Source organism: Lycorma delicatula, chromosome 7 (genome assembly GCF_047948215.1).
Source record: "Lycorma delicatula isolate Av1 chromosome 7, ASM4794821v1, whole genome shotgun sequence".
NCBI lineage: Eukaryota > Metazoa > Arthropoda > Insecta > Hemiptera > Fulgoridae > Lycorma > Lycorma delicatula.
In genome coordinates this window covers 134,802,458-134,821,926 of record NC_134461.1, presented here as the reverse complement: position 1 = coordinate 134,821,926, position 19,469 = coordinate 134,802,458, and the positions used below count along the sequence as shown (strand labels likewise).

At 33.4% G+C, this 19,469-nt stretch overlaps 1 protein-coding gene across 3 annotated transcripts in view; it reads right to left on the bottom strand.

Moving 5' to 3' along the window:
- Positions 1 to 19,469, bottom strand: part of LOC142328404 (HEAT repeat-containing protein 5B) — a 291,250-nt gene that overhangs the window by 47,592 nt on the left and 224,189 nt on the right. For all 3 annotated transcript variants that reach the window (XM_075372109.1, XM_075372107.1, XM_075372108.1), the window contains 4 exons: positions 13,841 to 14,022; positions 10,809 to 11,054; positions 8,777 to 8,999; positions 5,854 to 6,042 (listed from right to left, as the gene is read on the bottom strand). In XM_075372109.1, the coding sequence (XP_075228224.1) occupies positions 5,854 to 6,042; positions 8,777 to 8,999; positions 10,809 to 11,054; positions 13,841 to 14,022 (840 nt within the window). The remainder of the gene's footprint in view (positions 1 to 5,853; positions 6,043 to 8,776; positions 9,000 to 10,808; positions 11,055 to 13,840; positions 14,023 to 19,469) is intronic.

Sequence of the window (19,469 nt, the reverse complement as noted above, 5' to 3'; positions counted from 1 at the left end):
CACTCCGCCACTCATCTCAAACCACACTCTTCAGAAAACAAACAAGTCATTTGGAACAATGTGGTTAGTGAAAGAGGCTGCAAACAAGCCTCTTTTGCCACACGATCAACACACTCACTGCCTGAAATTCCAACATGGCTTGGGATCTAGCAGAAGCTCACAGTTTTATTTGAATCATTTCAGAGATGATAGACTGTATATATCACAGACAACAGAGTATCTGAAGTACATATCACTAAGGGGTCCGATACTTTCGGGTGTTAAATGGGTAGAGTCCTGATCTGTCAAGCTAATTTGCATTCATATATAAAACCAGTAAAAGTACATATCACTAATGGCTTGCAAGGCACTCATAGAGTCAGAACAGACAAGCATATGTCAGAATGTTGGGCTTATTATTAGCATAGAGCTCTGCAACAAAAACACTGATGATGCTGGGAAGGCCAAACATGTGTGTTTTATTGTCAACCACAAAAGCACAACCAACAGAATTAACATTTTTTGAGCTGTTCATATAAATTACAGCATCAGGATTCACGCTATTTATAAGATTACACAATTGTTCATGTAATTTGATTGGATTTGTGTTCTTCTTATCATAGCGACAAAGATCCAAGCAGTAATTCACTAGAAAAGGCTGCCAAGACGGTAATAACATGAAGCAAAAGTAAGAATGGGAGGTAATTGTATATTTAGAGCTATGAAAAGGCACAGAGCTCTGATGCCTACTGGAGCAGTAGATGATGGTTGTTACTCTTATCGATTAACATGTTGGTTGGAGAATATTGTTTGGGGACAATCAGGGAGTTTCTCTCGAGGTATACACTAGACGATGGTTCATGTATAAACTGGGTTATCAGGTTTTTTGTTTCCAAGAATATCAGTAACAACATCTTTGAATGACTTCCATGCTGCTAGTTCTTTAGAATTTAATTTTCTGTCAAATATATTTTCACAAATTAATTTTCTTATTTGTGGTCCAATGAATAATCCCTCTTTTAATTGGCTTCACTTAATCGTGATAAAACCTCAGCTAAATATTTAAAGCCATCTCCATTTTTATCTAATGCTTTTACAAAATTATTTATCAGACCTAGTTTTAGATATGGAGGTGGTAAAATAATATGATCTGCTTCAAGAAGGGGAATGTTGACATTTTCCTTTGCTGGGATAAACTGATTTCTTTGTGGCCAGTCTTTAACTGCATAGTGTTTATCTGTAGCCTGACTATCCCACAAACACAAGAAAAACACATATTTTGTAAAGCCACTCTGGAGACTGAGAAGAAAGCCGGCCGGGCTGGTCTAGTGGTTAACTCGTCATCACAAATCAGCTGATTTCGAAGTCAGAAGTTCTAAGGTTCAAATCTTACTAAAGGCAGTTAATCTTTATATGGATTTGAATACATACTAGATTGTGGGTACTGGTGTTCTTTGGTGGTTGGGTTTCAATTAACTACACATTTTAGGAACGATTGACCTGAGACAGTACAAGACGACACTTCATTTACATTCATACGTATCATCCTCATTCATCATCTGAAGTAATACCTTATGGTGATTCCGGAGGCTAAACAGAATAGAGCGAAGTTTCAGTATGGGAATCACCTATGCTTTTGATCAAGAATCTGGAAACATCTGGTTAGTGGATATTCTGTTATAGATGTCATAATAGGAGATATGATAACATACAGAGCCTGATATTAACATTTCCGAGGAAAGTCTCACACGAATTATTCAAGGCATACCTTGGTTCATTATAAGAAAAGGATATGTAATTCATTTTGTAAGTCTCCAATCACAAGCGGGATATTTTCTAACTGTAAATTATTTATTACAAACTCAGGACAGTATGATGATGTAAACAACCTTTCAAATGTGTTCATCACATCTATCGGTATGGCAGCAAGGATTCCGCTGCTTTCCAGTCAATAGGCTGTGGTGACTAAAACTGATCCACACATGACCCCAGCCTTTCTGCAAACAACTGATGATGGAGTGGTCCGAGAAATGGTATCAAGGTAAATCATTCATGATTTTTGTTTAGCTGACTGAAAGACTCGATGGCAAACAGCTCTCATGTTGCGGAATGTGCAAAGCAATTCTGTCATAAGTCATAGATTGAAATTACATAGAGCCCTGCACCAATCACTTAATGCATGCCTGCAGTCTTCATCCTACCAAGGGACAACAGACTGCTTTGGCTTTCCAGATGTTAAAGGGATGAATTCATTTGCACTATCAAGAATTTAGTGTGTACACTTGGTAAGTTGGTAGATTATACTACTGCTCTTGTCATACTGGTCAAAGAACCAGATCCCGATCTAGTCTGCTTTCTGAACCATCCACCTGTGTGGCTGTTTCTAAGGTAAATCACTATTACCAACCGAGATAACAACTGGTCTATGATCACTTCCAAATAAATTTTCAGAGACATGCCAGGTAAGACATGAGAGAAGAGTTGCTGAACATAAGGACAGATCTATGCTTGAAAACGTACCTGATGAAGATGATACAAATGTGTAGATTCCATTGTTCAATAAGCGGAGATCTAAGTTCTGCCTCAGTCAATCAACTATAGAGCCTTGGGAAGAACATGATGTTGAGCCCCATGAATAATGATGGATGTTGAAATTGCCAACTATTACGCAGGGTAAAGGAATCTGGGAAAACAGACTGGACATATCATCTGTCTGTCACTGATATCAGAATTTGGAGGAAGGTATAAGTTACAGATATTCATTTTGAATAGTTCCAATATCTTCACAGAGACTGCAGGGATATTTGTCGTTAGCGGAATACAGAAGGATATTATGATTTCCTTCAGGAATACAGCCACACTTTTACATCCTCTCTCCTCAGTTTGATGGTTGCATGTTTCAAAGACATATCTGCGAAAGGACACATCATCTTGGGGACGGGGGCGAGTCTCCTGCAGATGCAGTATTAAAGAATTTTCTTACTTTAGCAGGATTTCAATATCCTCATGACGAGAACAGAGACCGCAAACATTCCAGTGAATAATTTTAGTACCCGTAAAAATATTCTTTTCCTTTTATATGCAAAATTCAGCATGCAGATTACTTATCAAATACAATCCGGTTTTTCTTTTTTCTACTAATAACTTTTAAGAAGTGCTTCATATCTTTGGGCACTTCATCAGCCTCCATATCCTCAAAGTGTCCTCGAGATGGTGGTGGGGACTTGGAAGCCTGGGAGGCTGGAGATACCGCACCAGGCAACGAGTTTTTACTAGATCCTTTCACAGGAATCTTGGTAGTTTGCTGCATTGTTGGTGCAATGGTAATTTCCTTCAGAGGTGGATTGATTGAAGTGGTTTTTGGTAAACTACTTTTGAACTTTCTAGCGGAACTAACCTTCAGGCTTGTACTCAGTGCTGTAATAGCAGTTGTGAGCGATTTTACTTGGTCTGTAAAAGCTTCTACCAATTTAGTCAGTTCTTTCCATGATGTGCATTCTTTTTTTACATTATTTGATACAGCCTGTACAAAACTAATACTAGGTTGTACGGGATTCCTCATGCTGAGGGTTTTTCATATTCCCAACAAGCCAAAAGGTAGGACACTTTCTGCTTAGTACAGATCTTTAATATACCCTTTTCTTTCTTGTAAAGGGTGCATTCCCGAGACCTTGTTGACTGTGGACCTTCGCAGTTTATGTATTTTTCTTCTTCAGCATATGTGCTATCATCATGTCCCATGTGGCTGTAATGTGTACAAACCTGTTCCTGTTTGCAACCAATTTTATTGTGACCAAACAAAAATCCTGACATTGGGAGCAGCATCTAGGGGTGTGGAATATATGATCACGCACAAACAGAAAAGCAAACAACCCCTATTCTGTCAGAAAAAGTAAGACTGGAAAAGGTCAAAACTGGTGATGATGTTGTTAAATCAACACCATTCTGTTTCTCATAATCTTCTGCACAGATGTGACTGACTGCGATGACAACTCCGTAATTACAGGTAACTCAACATTATCCAAGTCACGGCAAAATACCACTCCTTTGCTAAAATTAAAAGTGTTATGGGGTTCCACTATTATGTTTGCTTTTATACTTAAGAGCTGCAGAGTTTCTGACACTGCACTTCATTACAGATTTCAATTAGCAGGGTGCCACTCCTACGTTTCTTTATAGATTTCGCAGAGCCAGAAGCTGTTGTTACAATACATTTATTAATCAAGAAGGGAGAAACCTTAGCAAAGGATATATCTTCCTCATTGTACCAAACCACAAGAAATCTCATGCAAGAATATTTAACACATTCTGTAATGTTAATCATATCGTAATCATTGGATATATCTTTGGCTGATAAGATTGGTCATAGTCTCTTGAAACCTCTGTTTTTATAGGTTTTTTCAAGTGGACTAACAACCACCAGATAATTATTGTTTGGAACTACCATTTGGTTCCCATGAGTACCGGTGATTTAATGGACCACTCCAGCAAAGCATGCACGTACTGGAGCTAGGACTATGTATAACTGGGTTCACCCAGATACCCAGAGGACATCATTTAAGACTCACTAGGTAAAGCCATCTAACCATCGGCACGACAGTTTCCACCTTGGGTTATAGTTGAGTTTTGTAAGGTGTTGCAACACCACCAAGAATAAATGTAAGAAGAAACAGTGTAGGATGTTGTTGTTAGTTGTGTAAGGGTATACGTTGTAATTTTTGTAGTGTAGGTGTACAGTGTAAAGAGTTCAGCAGCTCGGGATGTAGTAGGAAGAAAATCTGGAACATTTTAAAACGTGATATCAGATACACAATATACAAACAACAGTATGTTTGTATATAGTAATACTGTGTGTTTGTATATAGAATTAATATAGTAAAGGAAAAGGAGATGAAATCAACTGAAGTGGTATTATGACTGCTGCCAAATTAGGAAACAATTCCCATTTTCTAACACAATTACAATGTTTTCCCCAAAAAGAACATGCTGATTCTGAGAAACTTTTTAAGCAAATCTGTAAATATTATATATTCTGCACAACACTGAATATACAGACAGCTTGCATCATAATGGATTTAAACATATACAAAATCTCATTCTGATAGACAGAACAGTAAGAGTGATGAAGTAATATATGACAGGAGTGGTAGGATGTGTCTGTTTACAAAATTGCATTCCGATTGATTATTTATCAGTTTTGGATTCTATGAGAAGATGCAAAGGATAAAGCTAACAGTCTTAAAGGGAATTTAACTATATTTCATGCTGAAATCCTTGCCATTTCTAGATTCTGATTATGTGAAAAAGGCTTAAAGGAAAAAATACAGAAACGAACCACTCTTAAGTCTGCTCCTCGCTCTATGACACCAAGTAGATAAGAAGTGACACAGGACTGGTATCGAACAAAGTTTATTCAGGAAGTGCTTAAAGACATTAGCACTCTTTGACATAAGATCCCATAACTACATTGAGCTCATAATGATCGAAGGCACATGTAACCTGTACTTTAATAACATAATATAAAATTATAATTTTAGCCAGTTATGTAATGACAGCTGGAAACATTTTAAGTTTGACTACTTATTTATAATAAAACTATTATTTAGAATATATTACTGATGTAATTCTACTTAATTGCAGTTTGCTTTTAATTTTACACAAGCCTAATGATATGTGATGTATAAAATAATACTAAAATTTAATTAGGGATTAAATAATCAACTAGGATCTTAGTTGATTCTTTGGATAGAATAAAAAAAAATCTCATTTAAAACAGTCTGTAAAATCCATAGTAAAAGAATAGATAATAAACAAGTAACATTAAAATTATATAAAATACTAATTCAGTAAACATTTCTTTGTAATAATAATTACCAAATAATAAGTGAAATTTATCAGATGGTGAATTTGTTGATGAATCATCTTTAAAACCCGTTGCATTAAGCCATAATGCAGCTGCATGAAGAACCGGTGGCCAAGTTGCAGCATAATGAGGACGACAACTCTCCATTGTGTCTGTTGTATAAAAAGCACCACCATCATGAGGTAATTGGCTAGCAAATTCTGTAACAGTATATTTCAATAACTTCAAACAAAATAAAAAATTAAATAGCCCATTTAACTATGTTATGAACAGATGCAATCTCGCCATGTCTGTTTGAGGTTATTAGGTATAATACATACATTTCTATCATTTACTATATTTAAGACTTTTTGGCCCGACGTTAGATGTTGTATGACTCGGTGGATTTCCAAATAGATTTGATCAGATGTCAGCCAACACAGCTTTATGCATTACAGCGGTTCAATGTATTAAAATTGATAAGTTTGGATTTCCAAATAGATTTGATCAGATGTCAGCCAACACAGCTTTATGCATTACAGCGGTTCAATGTATTAAAATTGATAAGTTTGAAATATTACCATATTCTATTACTACACTGTATGCAACTTGTTTAGTAGCTATTACATTTCCATACGTGAATTTTTTAGTCATTTCATCAGCTGCAACAAACATAACAAATATAGCTTACAATATATGAGTATCTGTTAACGTAAGTAATTTTGGATTTAGAAATGACTCATTATAGATGCTTCACTTGGTGCAGAAGGTAAGTGTTTTTATAAAATATGCTTGAGATAATCACTACCTGATTCTGAAAGAAACCCCAGAGTTCATTCAGATGATCAATTTAAAAAAGAAAATTGCATAAAAATTTCCAAAACAGAACAATAGCTAAGATAATTAAAAAGGTTGTTATTATTGTTATTATTTTTTTTGTAAATTGGTTTTACTCTCACCAATTTCCACGGGAGAGTGGTAGTATCTCTGCCACTCATTTGTAAGATTGTGGGTTCTAGTCCTATTGAAGCTTGAAATTTTTCATAAGTTACAAAAATAAATAATGTGAAATAAAGAATAAATGATTACAAACAAAACAATGCAAGACTGTGCACTCTGTCATTCACTTTGGTAAAAAATAATTAAGTATTAAGGAGAATGCATGTGCATGTAAAGCGGATTGGAAAGTGATTAAATCATAAGTAGGATTACCAATGTATTGGTTTTATAACAGCAAATTTACAATTATTTGTGCAGTAAGTATTTACTTTATCGAATAAAATATGCACTAATTACTTAAATTACATTTTTTGTATGTAGATAGGAAAAAAATGATATACAAATAAAAATAACAACATATAAGTTAAAATAGGCCGAAAGTAAATTTCAAACAATTTTTTCATGAACTGAACTGAATTTAATTTTGAGTAATTAAAAATTTACTGTTCTTTTCACTTCAACAAGCACTACAATATCTGATGATTTGAGATAAACAAGACCAAGAGGTCTTACTATATTTCATTGCTGTCTGGCATAGACAGCAATGAAATATAGTAAGACGTTGACAAACAAAAAGATTCACAGAAAAGAAAAATTTTTAATAAAAAATAAAACATGATTTCATTATTTGCATGCATTAGATAAAAAAAAGAATAATATTTTAAAAGATGCAAAATTATTATTATAAGAGTATTAAATAGTAAATTTAAATTTCTGAAGTACCTGGAAACGATTAAGAATCCTGATTATGTTAATTATAAAATAAAATCCTTATATTTACAAAAACTGTTATCACTGAAGTTTGCTTTCCTACACATTATATCTCCTTTTTATGGCAATGTCATATCAGTATTGTAGAAGAGAAACATTTTTAATAGAAGCATCTTTTAATTATTATTCACTTTATCCTCCAGGGGAGACTTGAATGATTTTTTTTTTTTTTGATGGATATTCTCTATACAAATTTAAGTGAGAAAGCTTCTTTGGCTTGTTATGTGGGGTTACTTGCTAATTTAGAAATAAAACGAATGTTGGAATTTGTAGTAGAACTTATCTAATCTTGCTAATATAAAACTGTTTATCCGTAAAATACTGGATCCATAGTAAAAAAAAATCTGATTTTCAAATAAGGTGCAGATGGGATGGACAATGATTGTCTTTAGTCATCTAGAGTTCTACCTGTGGATAAATAATACTTTCCTTATTTTAATTTTTTTTATCTGGGAATCAGGGCAATCCCCTCTGATTCCACGCCAACAATTCCATGCTGGTGTGAAACGCCAGCTATGAAGCTGGTGTTTCCTGGTCTGATGAGATGGAAGCAGCTAACCGGTGAATCTGTCTGGAAATTGTTTTCTGTTTTGTATGCCAACTGTAAATCTAATGACTGCAATCAGCCTTATAATCCCTTCTAAAATACAGACACAAATGTTCAAAGGAAAGCAAACACTGTTTTAAAAAACCGAGTCTTAGCTACAAATTTTTTCATTTTATTTTTTCAAATTTCCTACTTTTAATCTGAACTCTACTTCATTATTTTTAGTCCCATAATCCCAGTTTACTATCATTGTAATGTCCAATCACTTAACTTGTGCTGTCTGTCAGTAAAGCATAAACATAATACATAAATTGAAATAGTTTTATCAGGATGATTAACTTGTTGATAAACATACTCTTCAGAAGTACAGGATAAAATGTCACCACTTGCGACACGGAAGTGGATTGCAAGCTAACTGAACATCAGATAATTGAAACTCTACTGCAAAAAGAATTATGAAAAATATAAAACAATAAACATGTAAGATTTATTAAAAGAAATGAATTTCATTTTAACAAGTCTATCTGAATACCTGAGGAAAAAAGCATTTTTTATAGCTCAATATCTACGCTTTGTTTTAGATTAACTTTCTAAATAAACCTAAAAGAAAAAAAGATTATTAACAAAAAACCAATTACCAGGCGGTAAAGATAATAATGCATGATCCCTCAATGCCGCCAACCAATGTTGAGAAAGACTGACCAACTCTGGTTGTACTAAAGTCAATAAGCTCTCACTGCGGCACTCAAATTCCCCAAATTCATTGTCATCTACTTCATCATTAGTTGTGGCAGATAAAGGTGAAGTCATGCTAACACAACCTGGAGCCGATCCATTACCGACCATAGCAACTACATACACCTGTTTAAAGAAATAAATTTATTTATAAACTGCATGAATGAAACTACTGTACATGAGAAAAGAAGACAAAAGTTGACTATCTCACTTTTTCATTCTTTAATTTTCTTTCTTGACTCAAGAAAAAAAGACTTTGGAACCCTTTCATTACCATTATCAGTATTTCATTGATAAGAAAATGCATTATTTCAATCTGATAATACCAAATGTGAGAAGTCTTGTTTAAGAGGGATCTTGAAAAATAATACGTGTAAAGGATGGATTGCTCATGCCTGAAGCCCAAAGACATCCAAGCCAAAGACTTTGGCTTCCCAAAGACATCAATGAGTCTAGTTACTTCCAAAGGGCAGCTGCTGCATCCTGTTGGCATTTAGTAAAAATCTAAACTGTTATTAAGTTTAAACAGTATGGTACTGCATATTTTCTTATATAAATTCTGAACTTTAGCCAATTCAGAGTGAATATGACTAACAGTGGAACTATATGCAAACTCTGACCAGAGTTATGATACCTATGCGACTGATAGCCCTCAGTAATTGGCAATGGTGCTACTAATTGCTCAGGAGAAGCAGCAAGGTTGCACTTTTAAACTGGAGTGAGCACTCACATCTGCATGTCAATTAATGTTTTACTCTGACTTTATAAACATAGACTTTTGCCATAACCTCTAAAGACCTATGATCCTATACCTATGACCTATGTGTAACAGATGACCATAGTTCAGGTTAAACTTTGACACCGGTCCAAAGACCTTTATTTGATTGCTCATTGACAAAAGATTTGGAATGACTTCTATGAAGCTGGGTGACTGTACCAAAGTAGAGTTGACACAGTGCTTGAAGTCTATGATAGTCCTTGGACCAAGTATTTCTCTCTCTCCCTTTTTTTGTTTGGCTTCTGGTATTACTTTTGAAACCCAACCACAAAAGAACACTGGTATCCACAATAGTACTCAAATCCGTATAAAAGTAACTGCCTTTAATAGGATTTGAGTCTTAGAACTCTTGACTTTGAAATCAGTTGATTTGCGATGACGAGTTCACAACTAGACCAACACGGTGGGTTGGACAAAGTCTGCCCCAACAAAAATTAGTTTGCATTCAGTAGAAGCAGGGCAGTTTAATTCTTGATCCTCAGATGGGCAAGCTGGACTGGTGATAGAAAAACGGGGATGCCATTTAATCTTGTTCTGGAGCCCAAATCAACAAATGAGTATTAGAATAATCTGTGATTTACGGAAGAAACAGCTGGTGCTGCATTTGTCAGAACTGTTCAACCAAGGAGAGGGAGTGATTGCTTTCAAATAGTGAAGATATTGTGGTGATGGCAACCAGGGTAATGGAGGTAGCATGTGGCTTGATAGAACTCCAAAAAGGTAGTTGTAAGCTTATTGCTTGGGGAAACCTGCAAGGTATACCGAAATCACGGCTCTAACAGCAAAAACTGGAAACATCATTTTACAAGAAAAACTAATAATTCTGCATCAAATGTAAACCCACTTAAATAATCTATAAACAACGGTAACATAATAATAATTAATTGGTTTTAATTGAAACTGATTCAATGATTAAACAATAAAATATCAAAATTTGATACTAATGGTACAAATGACACCAATTAAACAAGATAAGGTTGAATAAATGTAAGTACAAAATTATTATTGATGTAATTTTACAGAGTTTTAAAATGAAATACATACTTAAATTAGTAGGTTGACTGATTGGTACACTCTTGGTCTCAGATTTGATTTTTGGCTTGAGCTAGTAATTTTATCATGAATAAAATTCATAAGTATATAAAATAAATAGATACCTCAGCCCATGCTTTAAGAATAGAAAGCCTTTCTAAAGTAGCAAGACTTTCATTATAAATATATGGTGTATCGCTGGCTCGTTTCAGCTTTGCCAATGATGAAACTAACAGCTGATGCACTCTACGAAGATCATTTAAATCTCTTGCAACACCACTTCCAATCCATGCTGAACACACCTGACAAGCAGCTGCTGTTACATGTGATGCTGTCTCTGGTGCAAATGCAGGACGTAATGCTGCACCAACCTGTATGAAAATAATTAGCGGTCAGTAAAATATTAATTAATAAAATATAGTTCACAAATTACAAATACTTAATCATAATTTGAACTGATAAAAATATATATAAAACTACAACAGAAATATGTGAAATATTAATTAAACTTTACATCAAAATAAAATTCTGAGTACAATCAGTTCAGTGTCAAATTGTTATAGTACAGCAGTTAGCAGATCTGAATTTTACTCGCTTCAGTTATAATTATCAACTTAATATTAAACCTTCAACTCACCGGTTGAAATGAGTACTCATTTCATTTATGATGGTGATCAAGGGAGTTGGCATTCACACACCTATACTATTGACTGGAAGAAGAGGAGGTGGCTGGTTCTGGTATCATCATTTCTTGTTTTCATTATACAGTCTTTATTTCTATTAATTAGAAATTATTATCTTTACTTTTCATTTTTTCAACAAAATGAACGCAAAACCAGAGAAGTGGATTTTTATAACCTGATGCTTCTACTACTATGGAAAGTCTCAGGAAATATTATCTTAAAAAATAAAATAATATGAAGCAGGGATAAATGCCAATAATAATTTAAGCTGAATATGCAAGTTTGATTTTTTTCCATAAAGAAGAGACCGGCAGATGCCTGCTGGTTTAAATCACAATATCAATTTATAGAACATTGCAAAAATAGCATAGACCTTAGAAAGAACAGTACATTGTTACAATCTATGAAATGCCTAAAGGTAATAGTATAAAATTACATTATCATCTCAGATTTCTTTCCTTCTTAAATTACAGTTTTATTATGTCACTTGTTTAAGAAATTTTATTTTCAAAAGTTAGATGACAAGGGATTATAATGACAAAAAAGATGTATTATAATGCCATCACTGCCATTTCAGGATTTTTTATGAACAATTGAAAATTTTGGGATGTTTTTGTGTTGGCTGATAACAATAATATTTATGGTGATTTGGGTACACTTTGTATTTAAGAATAATAAAAAGTTAGGCAACCCTGTTGTTGAAATAGATAAGAACTGGTAGATGTAAATAACCGTGGAAAAATTATTTAGGTGAGTGGGTATTCAACAGAATTGAAAAAAATACTAAAAAAAGTGCTTCTTGTTTGTACTTGTAGCACTGAGACATTTCTTCAAATAATTAAAGTCAATTATTTTCTGGGCTCATTAATGATGGTAATCCTACAACTGTTTGAATAGCAAAGGTTACAGAAATCTGAGAGTTCACCATAGATACAACTATTGATTCTAACACAGCTAACACCTTCAGAATAGAAAAGCTAAACATAAGGTGTGGTTGAAGGTCCCCAAATATCGTAACAGGAAGGACCACTTTGTGAGTCACTTGGCCAAATTTTTCTTCTGGCATACTTTTCCTGATCACTGTACATGCTTTCACCAAATATTTTCAGCATGCTGAACCATACAGGCACTGAAACAATGGTCACGTATTTTGAAGGAACAATAATATTACATGATAGTAGTGCATCATCAACCGAATAAACAGGCAAGTAATATTTTTTTTGTCATTAAAATCGCTTGTCAACTTTGAAAATAACTTTCTTAAACTGACATAATAAGAGGTTGTAATAAGTAGAAAGAAATCAAAGGTGACCACACAATTATGTACAATTACCTCTTTAAATGATCTGAAGCATTTGAAATGTGGGTTTACAGATGAATTTATTTTGGTTGAATAAGATATTTTATTTGTTTGAGTAGAAAAAAATCAATGTTGGTCAAGATTATAAGAAAGTATAAACTTCAATATATTGGTATGAAAATTCGTGATCCTTATGGCTTAGTTAAGATAAAAGAATTATATAGCTTAAAAATCTGAACAACGGTTTGGGAAGTCAACAGAAGCATTATTTTGGGATTTCACCATTCACTAACAGAATAGGTCAAAAACAAATTTTTACAACAAATTTCTTAATTATGAAGTGGTCTAAGTGGTGTTACTGGCTGAATAAAGATCTCTACACGGCTAAGTTCAACAGTTTGAATTTTCTATTTTTAAAATCATAGTTTGTCCCACTGTGTTTTACATATATTACAGTTTAAACCTATTATAAACTTGACATTCATGAAACATTCAGTATTCATAATAGTGATATATCTACTTCATTATTAAGAAATAAGCAGCACTAAGAAAATCACTACATATTCTTGCTGAAATACATTGGTATGACTAAATGATCCTTTACCACTGGGATTAAAGAACACATCAACTGTATAAATAAAGGACACAAAGAACCATCTAATTTTGCCAAACATTTTTACAACATAATCATGATTACAACCCCAAACAATTTTATTAATATTCTTGAATATTCTAATAATCTTTATAAAACAAATATTTTAGAAAAATTTAATTTATACTTAAATAATAAAAATCTGGTACATGAACAATTGAATTTTGATAACAGTATTTTAGTCAAACAAATTTTAAACAATAATTGTTGATTCTTATGTTGGCCAAACTGATTTCATTGCAATAAACACAACAGTTGAGACTCCTTTAATAACAAGACTCATATATGTATGATTTGATTTTACTTACTTGATTATCAATTGTTATGTTTTATATAAATTTTATTTTATTTTATTTTTATCTAACTCAATTTAATATGTGAAGCGGGGGAATATATATTTAATTAACATATGTTCCTGCGCATGGAAATAATATTTTTTGAAAACGCTAGAACATAATCACTACTACTAATTGTTGGTAAGCGGAAATTATAAGTTATAAAAATTTTTTTATATATTCTTACTTGTGCCTGGAACTGTTCAAGAAGAAGATGTCCTGGAAATTCGGGTTCAGGTACACGACAGAATTTATCAATCACCTCATGTAATGTCTTTAAACCTTCTAATCTTAACGGGTCAGAATCGCTAGTTGCAGCCATAAATGCCATTCTGACTAAATCTGATAAGTGAAGTACCAAATAATCACCTAAAAAAAAAAATTACACCGCTAAAATTTAGGCCAGAAGAATTTTAATGTAAGTACAGTTGAAAACAAACAATTGATATTTCTCTAAATTGGACATCTGTAATTTCTCTGAAATTCATTTAATTTATGTAGGTGTTGGGAGTAAATAATATTAGATTAAGCTTACAGTACAATCATAATTCTGTAATAAATTTGACAACAGAAACTGTGCAATCAAAACAGACAAAGTACAACTATCTATACAAAGTCTAATTAAATATATATGGAGGAAAAAAAATTAAATTCCTATAAAATCAAACAGATTTATGGTATACGAGGTGCGACAATAAAGTAATGAGACTGATTTTTCTTTGCAAGATGTGGCAACCCTGCAGCTTGCGTAGGCATACCATCTTTAACCTTGGTCTATAAGCTACTTCTAGTCCAAGCGGCACATTGATGCAACTGCTCAGTCGTGAGTTGTGCTGTAATAAGTGAACACGTGTTTGTGTCTCTAGTCACAGAAATGAAACCGCAAAGACAACTTATGGTAAGCTTCAGAAGACTTTTGGAGAGGAGGTTATGTCAAGAGCTCAAGTTTTTCAGTGGCATAAAATTTTTAGTGAAGGCAGAACGAATGTTGAAAATGAAGACCGCAGTGGACGACCATCAACCTCACAGACAGATGTCAACTTGACCAGGGTGCGTGAAATCGTACGATCTGATCGAAGATTATCCGTGTAAATGATCGCAGAAGAACTCAACATTAATCAAGAAACGGTTCGACTAATATTAACTGAAGATCTTGGTACGAGAAAGATTTGTGCAAAAATGGTAGCCAAAAATCTCACACAACAACAGCGAAACACGGAAAAATGTGGCAGCCGATCTGTTAGAGCAAACGGAAATCAATCCAGATTTGTTGAACAACCATGTTATCACTGGTGATGAAGATTGGTTTTTTCAATAGGATCCAGAGACAAAAAGCCAAAGTTCGCAATGGTGCTCAAAGAGATCACCCAGACCAAAAAAAGCTCGCATGTCAAAGTCAGAAGTGAAATGCATGCTTGTGTGCTTTTTCGATTCCAAGGGAATTGTTCATAAAGAGTGGGTGCCTCCTGGACAAACAGTTAACCAATATTTCTACAAAGAAATTTTAGAAAGACTTCGTAAACGAGTTCTTCGTGTCCGTGCCAACATTACTGATAATCTGATTCTGCATCACGATAATGCGCTATCCCATACCGCTCTGTCAGTACAGCAATTTTTAACCTCAAAACAAATTTCACTACTACCACAGCCACCTTATTCACCAGATATCGCTCCGTGCGACTTTTTTCTATTTCCAAGAGTCAAAATGGCAGTCAAGGGACACCATTTTCAAACAACACATGATGTCCAAAAAGCTGTGACGACGGACACAAACACGTGTTCACTTATTACAGCACAACTTATGACTGAGCAGTTGCATCAATGTGCCGCTTGGACTAGAAGTAGCTTATAGACCAAGGTCAAAGACCTTGCCTACGCAAGCTGCAGGGTTGCCACATCTTGCAAAGAAAAATCAGTCTCATTACTTTATTGTTGCACCTCGTATAAAATTAGGCATGATTGAAACATGTTACATCTGTAAGTTGACACATATAAAAATGTTTTCCCCAAATGTAACATGTTCAATTTTGCACAGCATTAGTGGGCTGAGATCAGATCTTGGTTTTTATGTTTATGCATGCATAAATATCATTAATGCATATGTACCCGGTTTCTATGAGGTGAGTTGGAAAAGTTGATTATGTTGCTATATGTTTCCTTGTATCAATACTCATATTGTGAAGATGGACGCATATTCACAGATCTATACAAGGAATGCTTCATAAATAATACACAATATGGTGTTACTGAGGATCTGATCTGAGTCTAGCGAAAAGTGTCAGTGGTTGCAGCGGAAGACTTAAGATATCAATGCATGTGGTTATTACTCACCTAGTGCATGCCATTTAGAATCAATGAGTTTAAAAATGGTAACTATCAGGACCTTGTACTGTGATGATTGGTCAAAGATCCAAGATATTACATCAAGATTAAATCTATGTGGCAAAACCTTACAGAAATTTATGTTTTGCATAAAGTTTTGGTGAATAGGGAGTAAACTGCAGTTCAGTTTCCAGTGAGCTACTATTTGTTTTATGAAGGATAGATAAACATGATTTCATTACATAATCTTAATATTCTTTTTTTTCTTAAATATTTGTTTCATTCATTTTGATTAATTCTATAAGATATTTGTCAAACTTTAGAAAGGTCAGTCGATGCGAAAGGATGAGAATATATTGTTGAACTGGTGACTGGCTTTTTGCCACCTGTCATAGGTGGCAAGAAGTACCTTTCATGGTACACTGTCCCACAGTGTACCATGTATATACAGTATATATATTTTTTTGAATTAATGTTACAGTGATATTATATTTGAATAGTCGGAAAGTGAAATTTAAAATATCAGAAATTGGGGGAACTAAACTACTTCATAGTCAATCCTGTGAAATTGTAGCTAATGTCGTAAAGTTCATGATGAAGGAAGCAGAGAAAAGTGACTTTATAATTGACCCTAAGAAAATTATACAATCTGTAAGTGCAGCCACTGGTGTCTCGAATATGTCTACCGCTCACATAAAAAATTAATAAAATGAATTGCAACAAGTTCATCAGTATCTTTTTCAACACAAAGGAAAACTGCTTAACAGCCAAAACCTGTCACAGGACTTGATGATTTTAATATCCATGTTATCTGTAATACAATCAACCGCTTTTACATTTCAGAAAAATGTTTACCTTCTGTTAATAAAATACTCAAAAACTGAAGGATGATAATGTGTTTCACGGTTCAGGCCAATCATTACATTCGATTCTTAAAGTAATAGGGTATAAATTGACTGAAAAATCTTTGAAGAAACCTATTAGTACAGCAGACAAGAACAATAATTTTGAATGCAGGAGGAATGATGGGTTTTATTCTGTATTGTCTGAGGATGTGGAAATCAAGTAGTACATCAGGATATTACCACGTGATATGAACTATGCTAACTTTTCTAACAGGTTCAAAATAAATTACTTTCTAAACTACCTGAAAACTCTAACTGTGATAGACAATAAACTTTATCACAATGTAAAAATTAATAAAGCTCCTAATTCAAATGCTAGAAAGGAAATTATAGTAAACTGGCCAGTTTAATAAAATGCCTTGAAAATGGAACTGTTTAATATTATCAGGGAAAACAAAAAGAAATATGCCATTAATGAGATTGTAAAAGAAAAACACCACAATATTTTAAGACTGCCTCCCTAACACCCCCAAACTAAATCCACTGAACTGTTGTGGGCAGATGTGAAAAACTGGATTGGAAAGCACAATGTAACTTTCATACAGGAAGACATTATTAATCTTTATTTGTGTAAATTTAGTTTTACTGGACCTGAACAAAGGGAAACAAAAATTTGTAACTGCTTATGATATGAAGTATAAAGCCGAACTAGGTATTTTAAAATGCAGTGGAATCTTCTATAATATGTTTAGAAGAACATAAAGAAAGTGATTTGGATGACAGCAGTATCTATGACAGCGATCCAGATACTAGTGCTGAAACTGTGAGTGGAGTAGAGGAGTTGTGATATTTGTCTGATTCTAAAAATATTTTAAATATTTAAATAAATTATTTTTATTAGAAGTTAAATCACAAATATTTCAGAATTGCATTGGACTAAGTACTTACTTAGTATACTAGTATAAGGTGCAATCCTACAACATTTCCCCATAAAATAAGATAAATAGGCCTATTATAAAATAATATAGTAAATAAAAAAGATAAAATACTAACTGTAGGTTTTTCAGTTTAAAACATTATAATTATACTAACATGACAACCATCTCGCTGATGGTGGGAAAGGTCTACTAACTACTGAACTGGCCTGTATACATTCTACACACCAAGTGAAATGCATACAGTGTGGTACATTTGTTATATTATTTTTGTTTCTCTTCTGAGCACCTATTTTCTCAACGTTGCAATTATTAACTAGACTAATATGATTAATACATAATTGATAAACTCTCTGTAATTTTTAATTACTAAGCACAGCTTTTTGTGTGGTTATATGAGCCTTTAAATAAATTATAATTCATTTTTTAATTCTCTTTTCTTTCCATTAAGATGAGTAAAATTATCCTAATTAACGCAATCTATGAGTTAAATACCCATAAATCCTTGAATACATCATTTCACTACAGTTTATATCAATAGTTTATACTGATTTTGGTCGAATGCTTTCCTCTGAAACCAGAACGAACTCTGTATCTACTAATGCCTAATTTGGTATTTGCATCTATAACTAAATATTATACAAAATGATGTACAGTCCACATCCTAGATTCATCAAGTAGCAAATTGCTTTTAGTCTTTCTGGCCAGTCATATACTAAACAAATGTTAATTATTAAATATATAGCATTGTTCATTATATTTGAGTTTTATTACTTTATATCTTCAGTTCGTTGTGAATGCTGAAGTAAGAATTAGAGCCAAAGATCAGGTAAGATCAAAAATAGAATATTTTTAATTAAAGATTTCTTTAAACATGCCATCATAAACAAATTTTGGATACCGTAGAACATTTAATTGCCAATATTAATAAAATAAATAATAAGGAGAATCATTTATAAAATCTGTACCTATAAAAAGAGATGTCCAGACCGAATTAACGCCCACAAAAAACTACTGAAGATAAATTAATGAAAATTTGAACACATGCTCTTCTTATGGTCTAATTGGACACAAAGAAAGGATTTTTTGAAATTCTGAGTATAAAGGGTTAAAATGGGGTAACGTTAAATTTTACTACTAAATAAAAAAATCACCTTGATTTTTGGTGTTTGCAATCTTCATATGAACATTTAAAAACCAATTTCTAGATTTTTTAATTGAAATTCGGCCTTGAAAGGGTTGAAGAAAGATAAAAGAATTTTGAAAAATGATTACATGTTTTTCCGATTTCCAACCATACGAAACAAAATATTCACTCGATTTGGGTTTGCAAATACTCTTCAGATAAATATATAAAAATTATTTTTCAGGTTTTTTGAATTTCAATTTTTTAAGAGGTGCAACAGTGTACAGCATGGCAGCTCAACCTACACAGCCACTGCTACTATTACTACATGCAACACAACTGGCTGCACCTACCTGGCTTCGGTTACTTGACTAAAAAACATAAAACAAAAAAAATTTAAAAAATGAGAAACAAAGCACGGTCACCGTCTAGTGATGTTTATTTTGCCTGCACGAAGGACAGAGAGAGATCATGCAGTACACAGCTATAACATTACTTTAAAGATGAAGACCGACTATTTTGAAACCCGCATTCTTCAGATCACTCACTCAGTTTCAGGTCCTCCGATAAAGCCCCTCACGGCTCGTA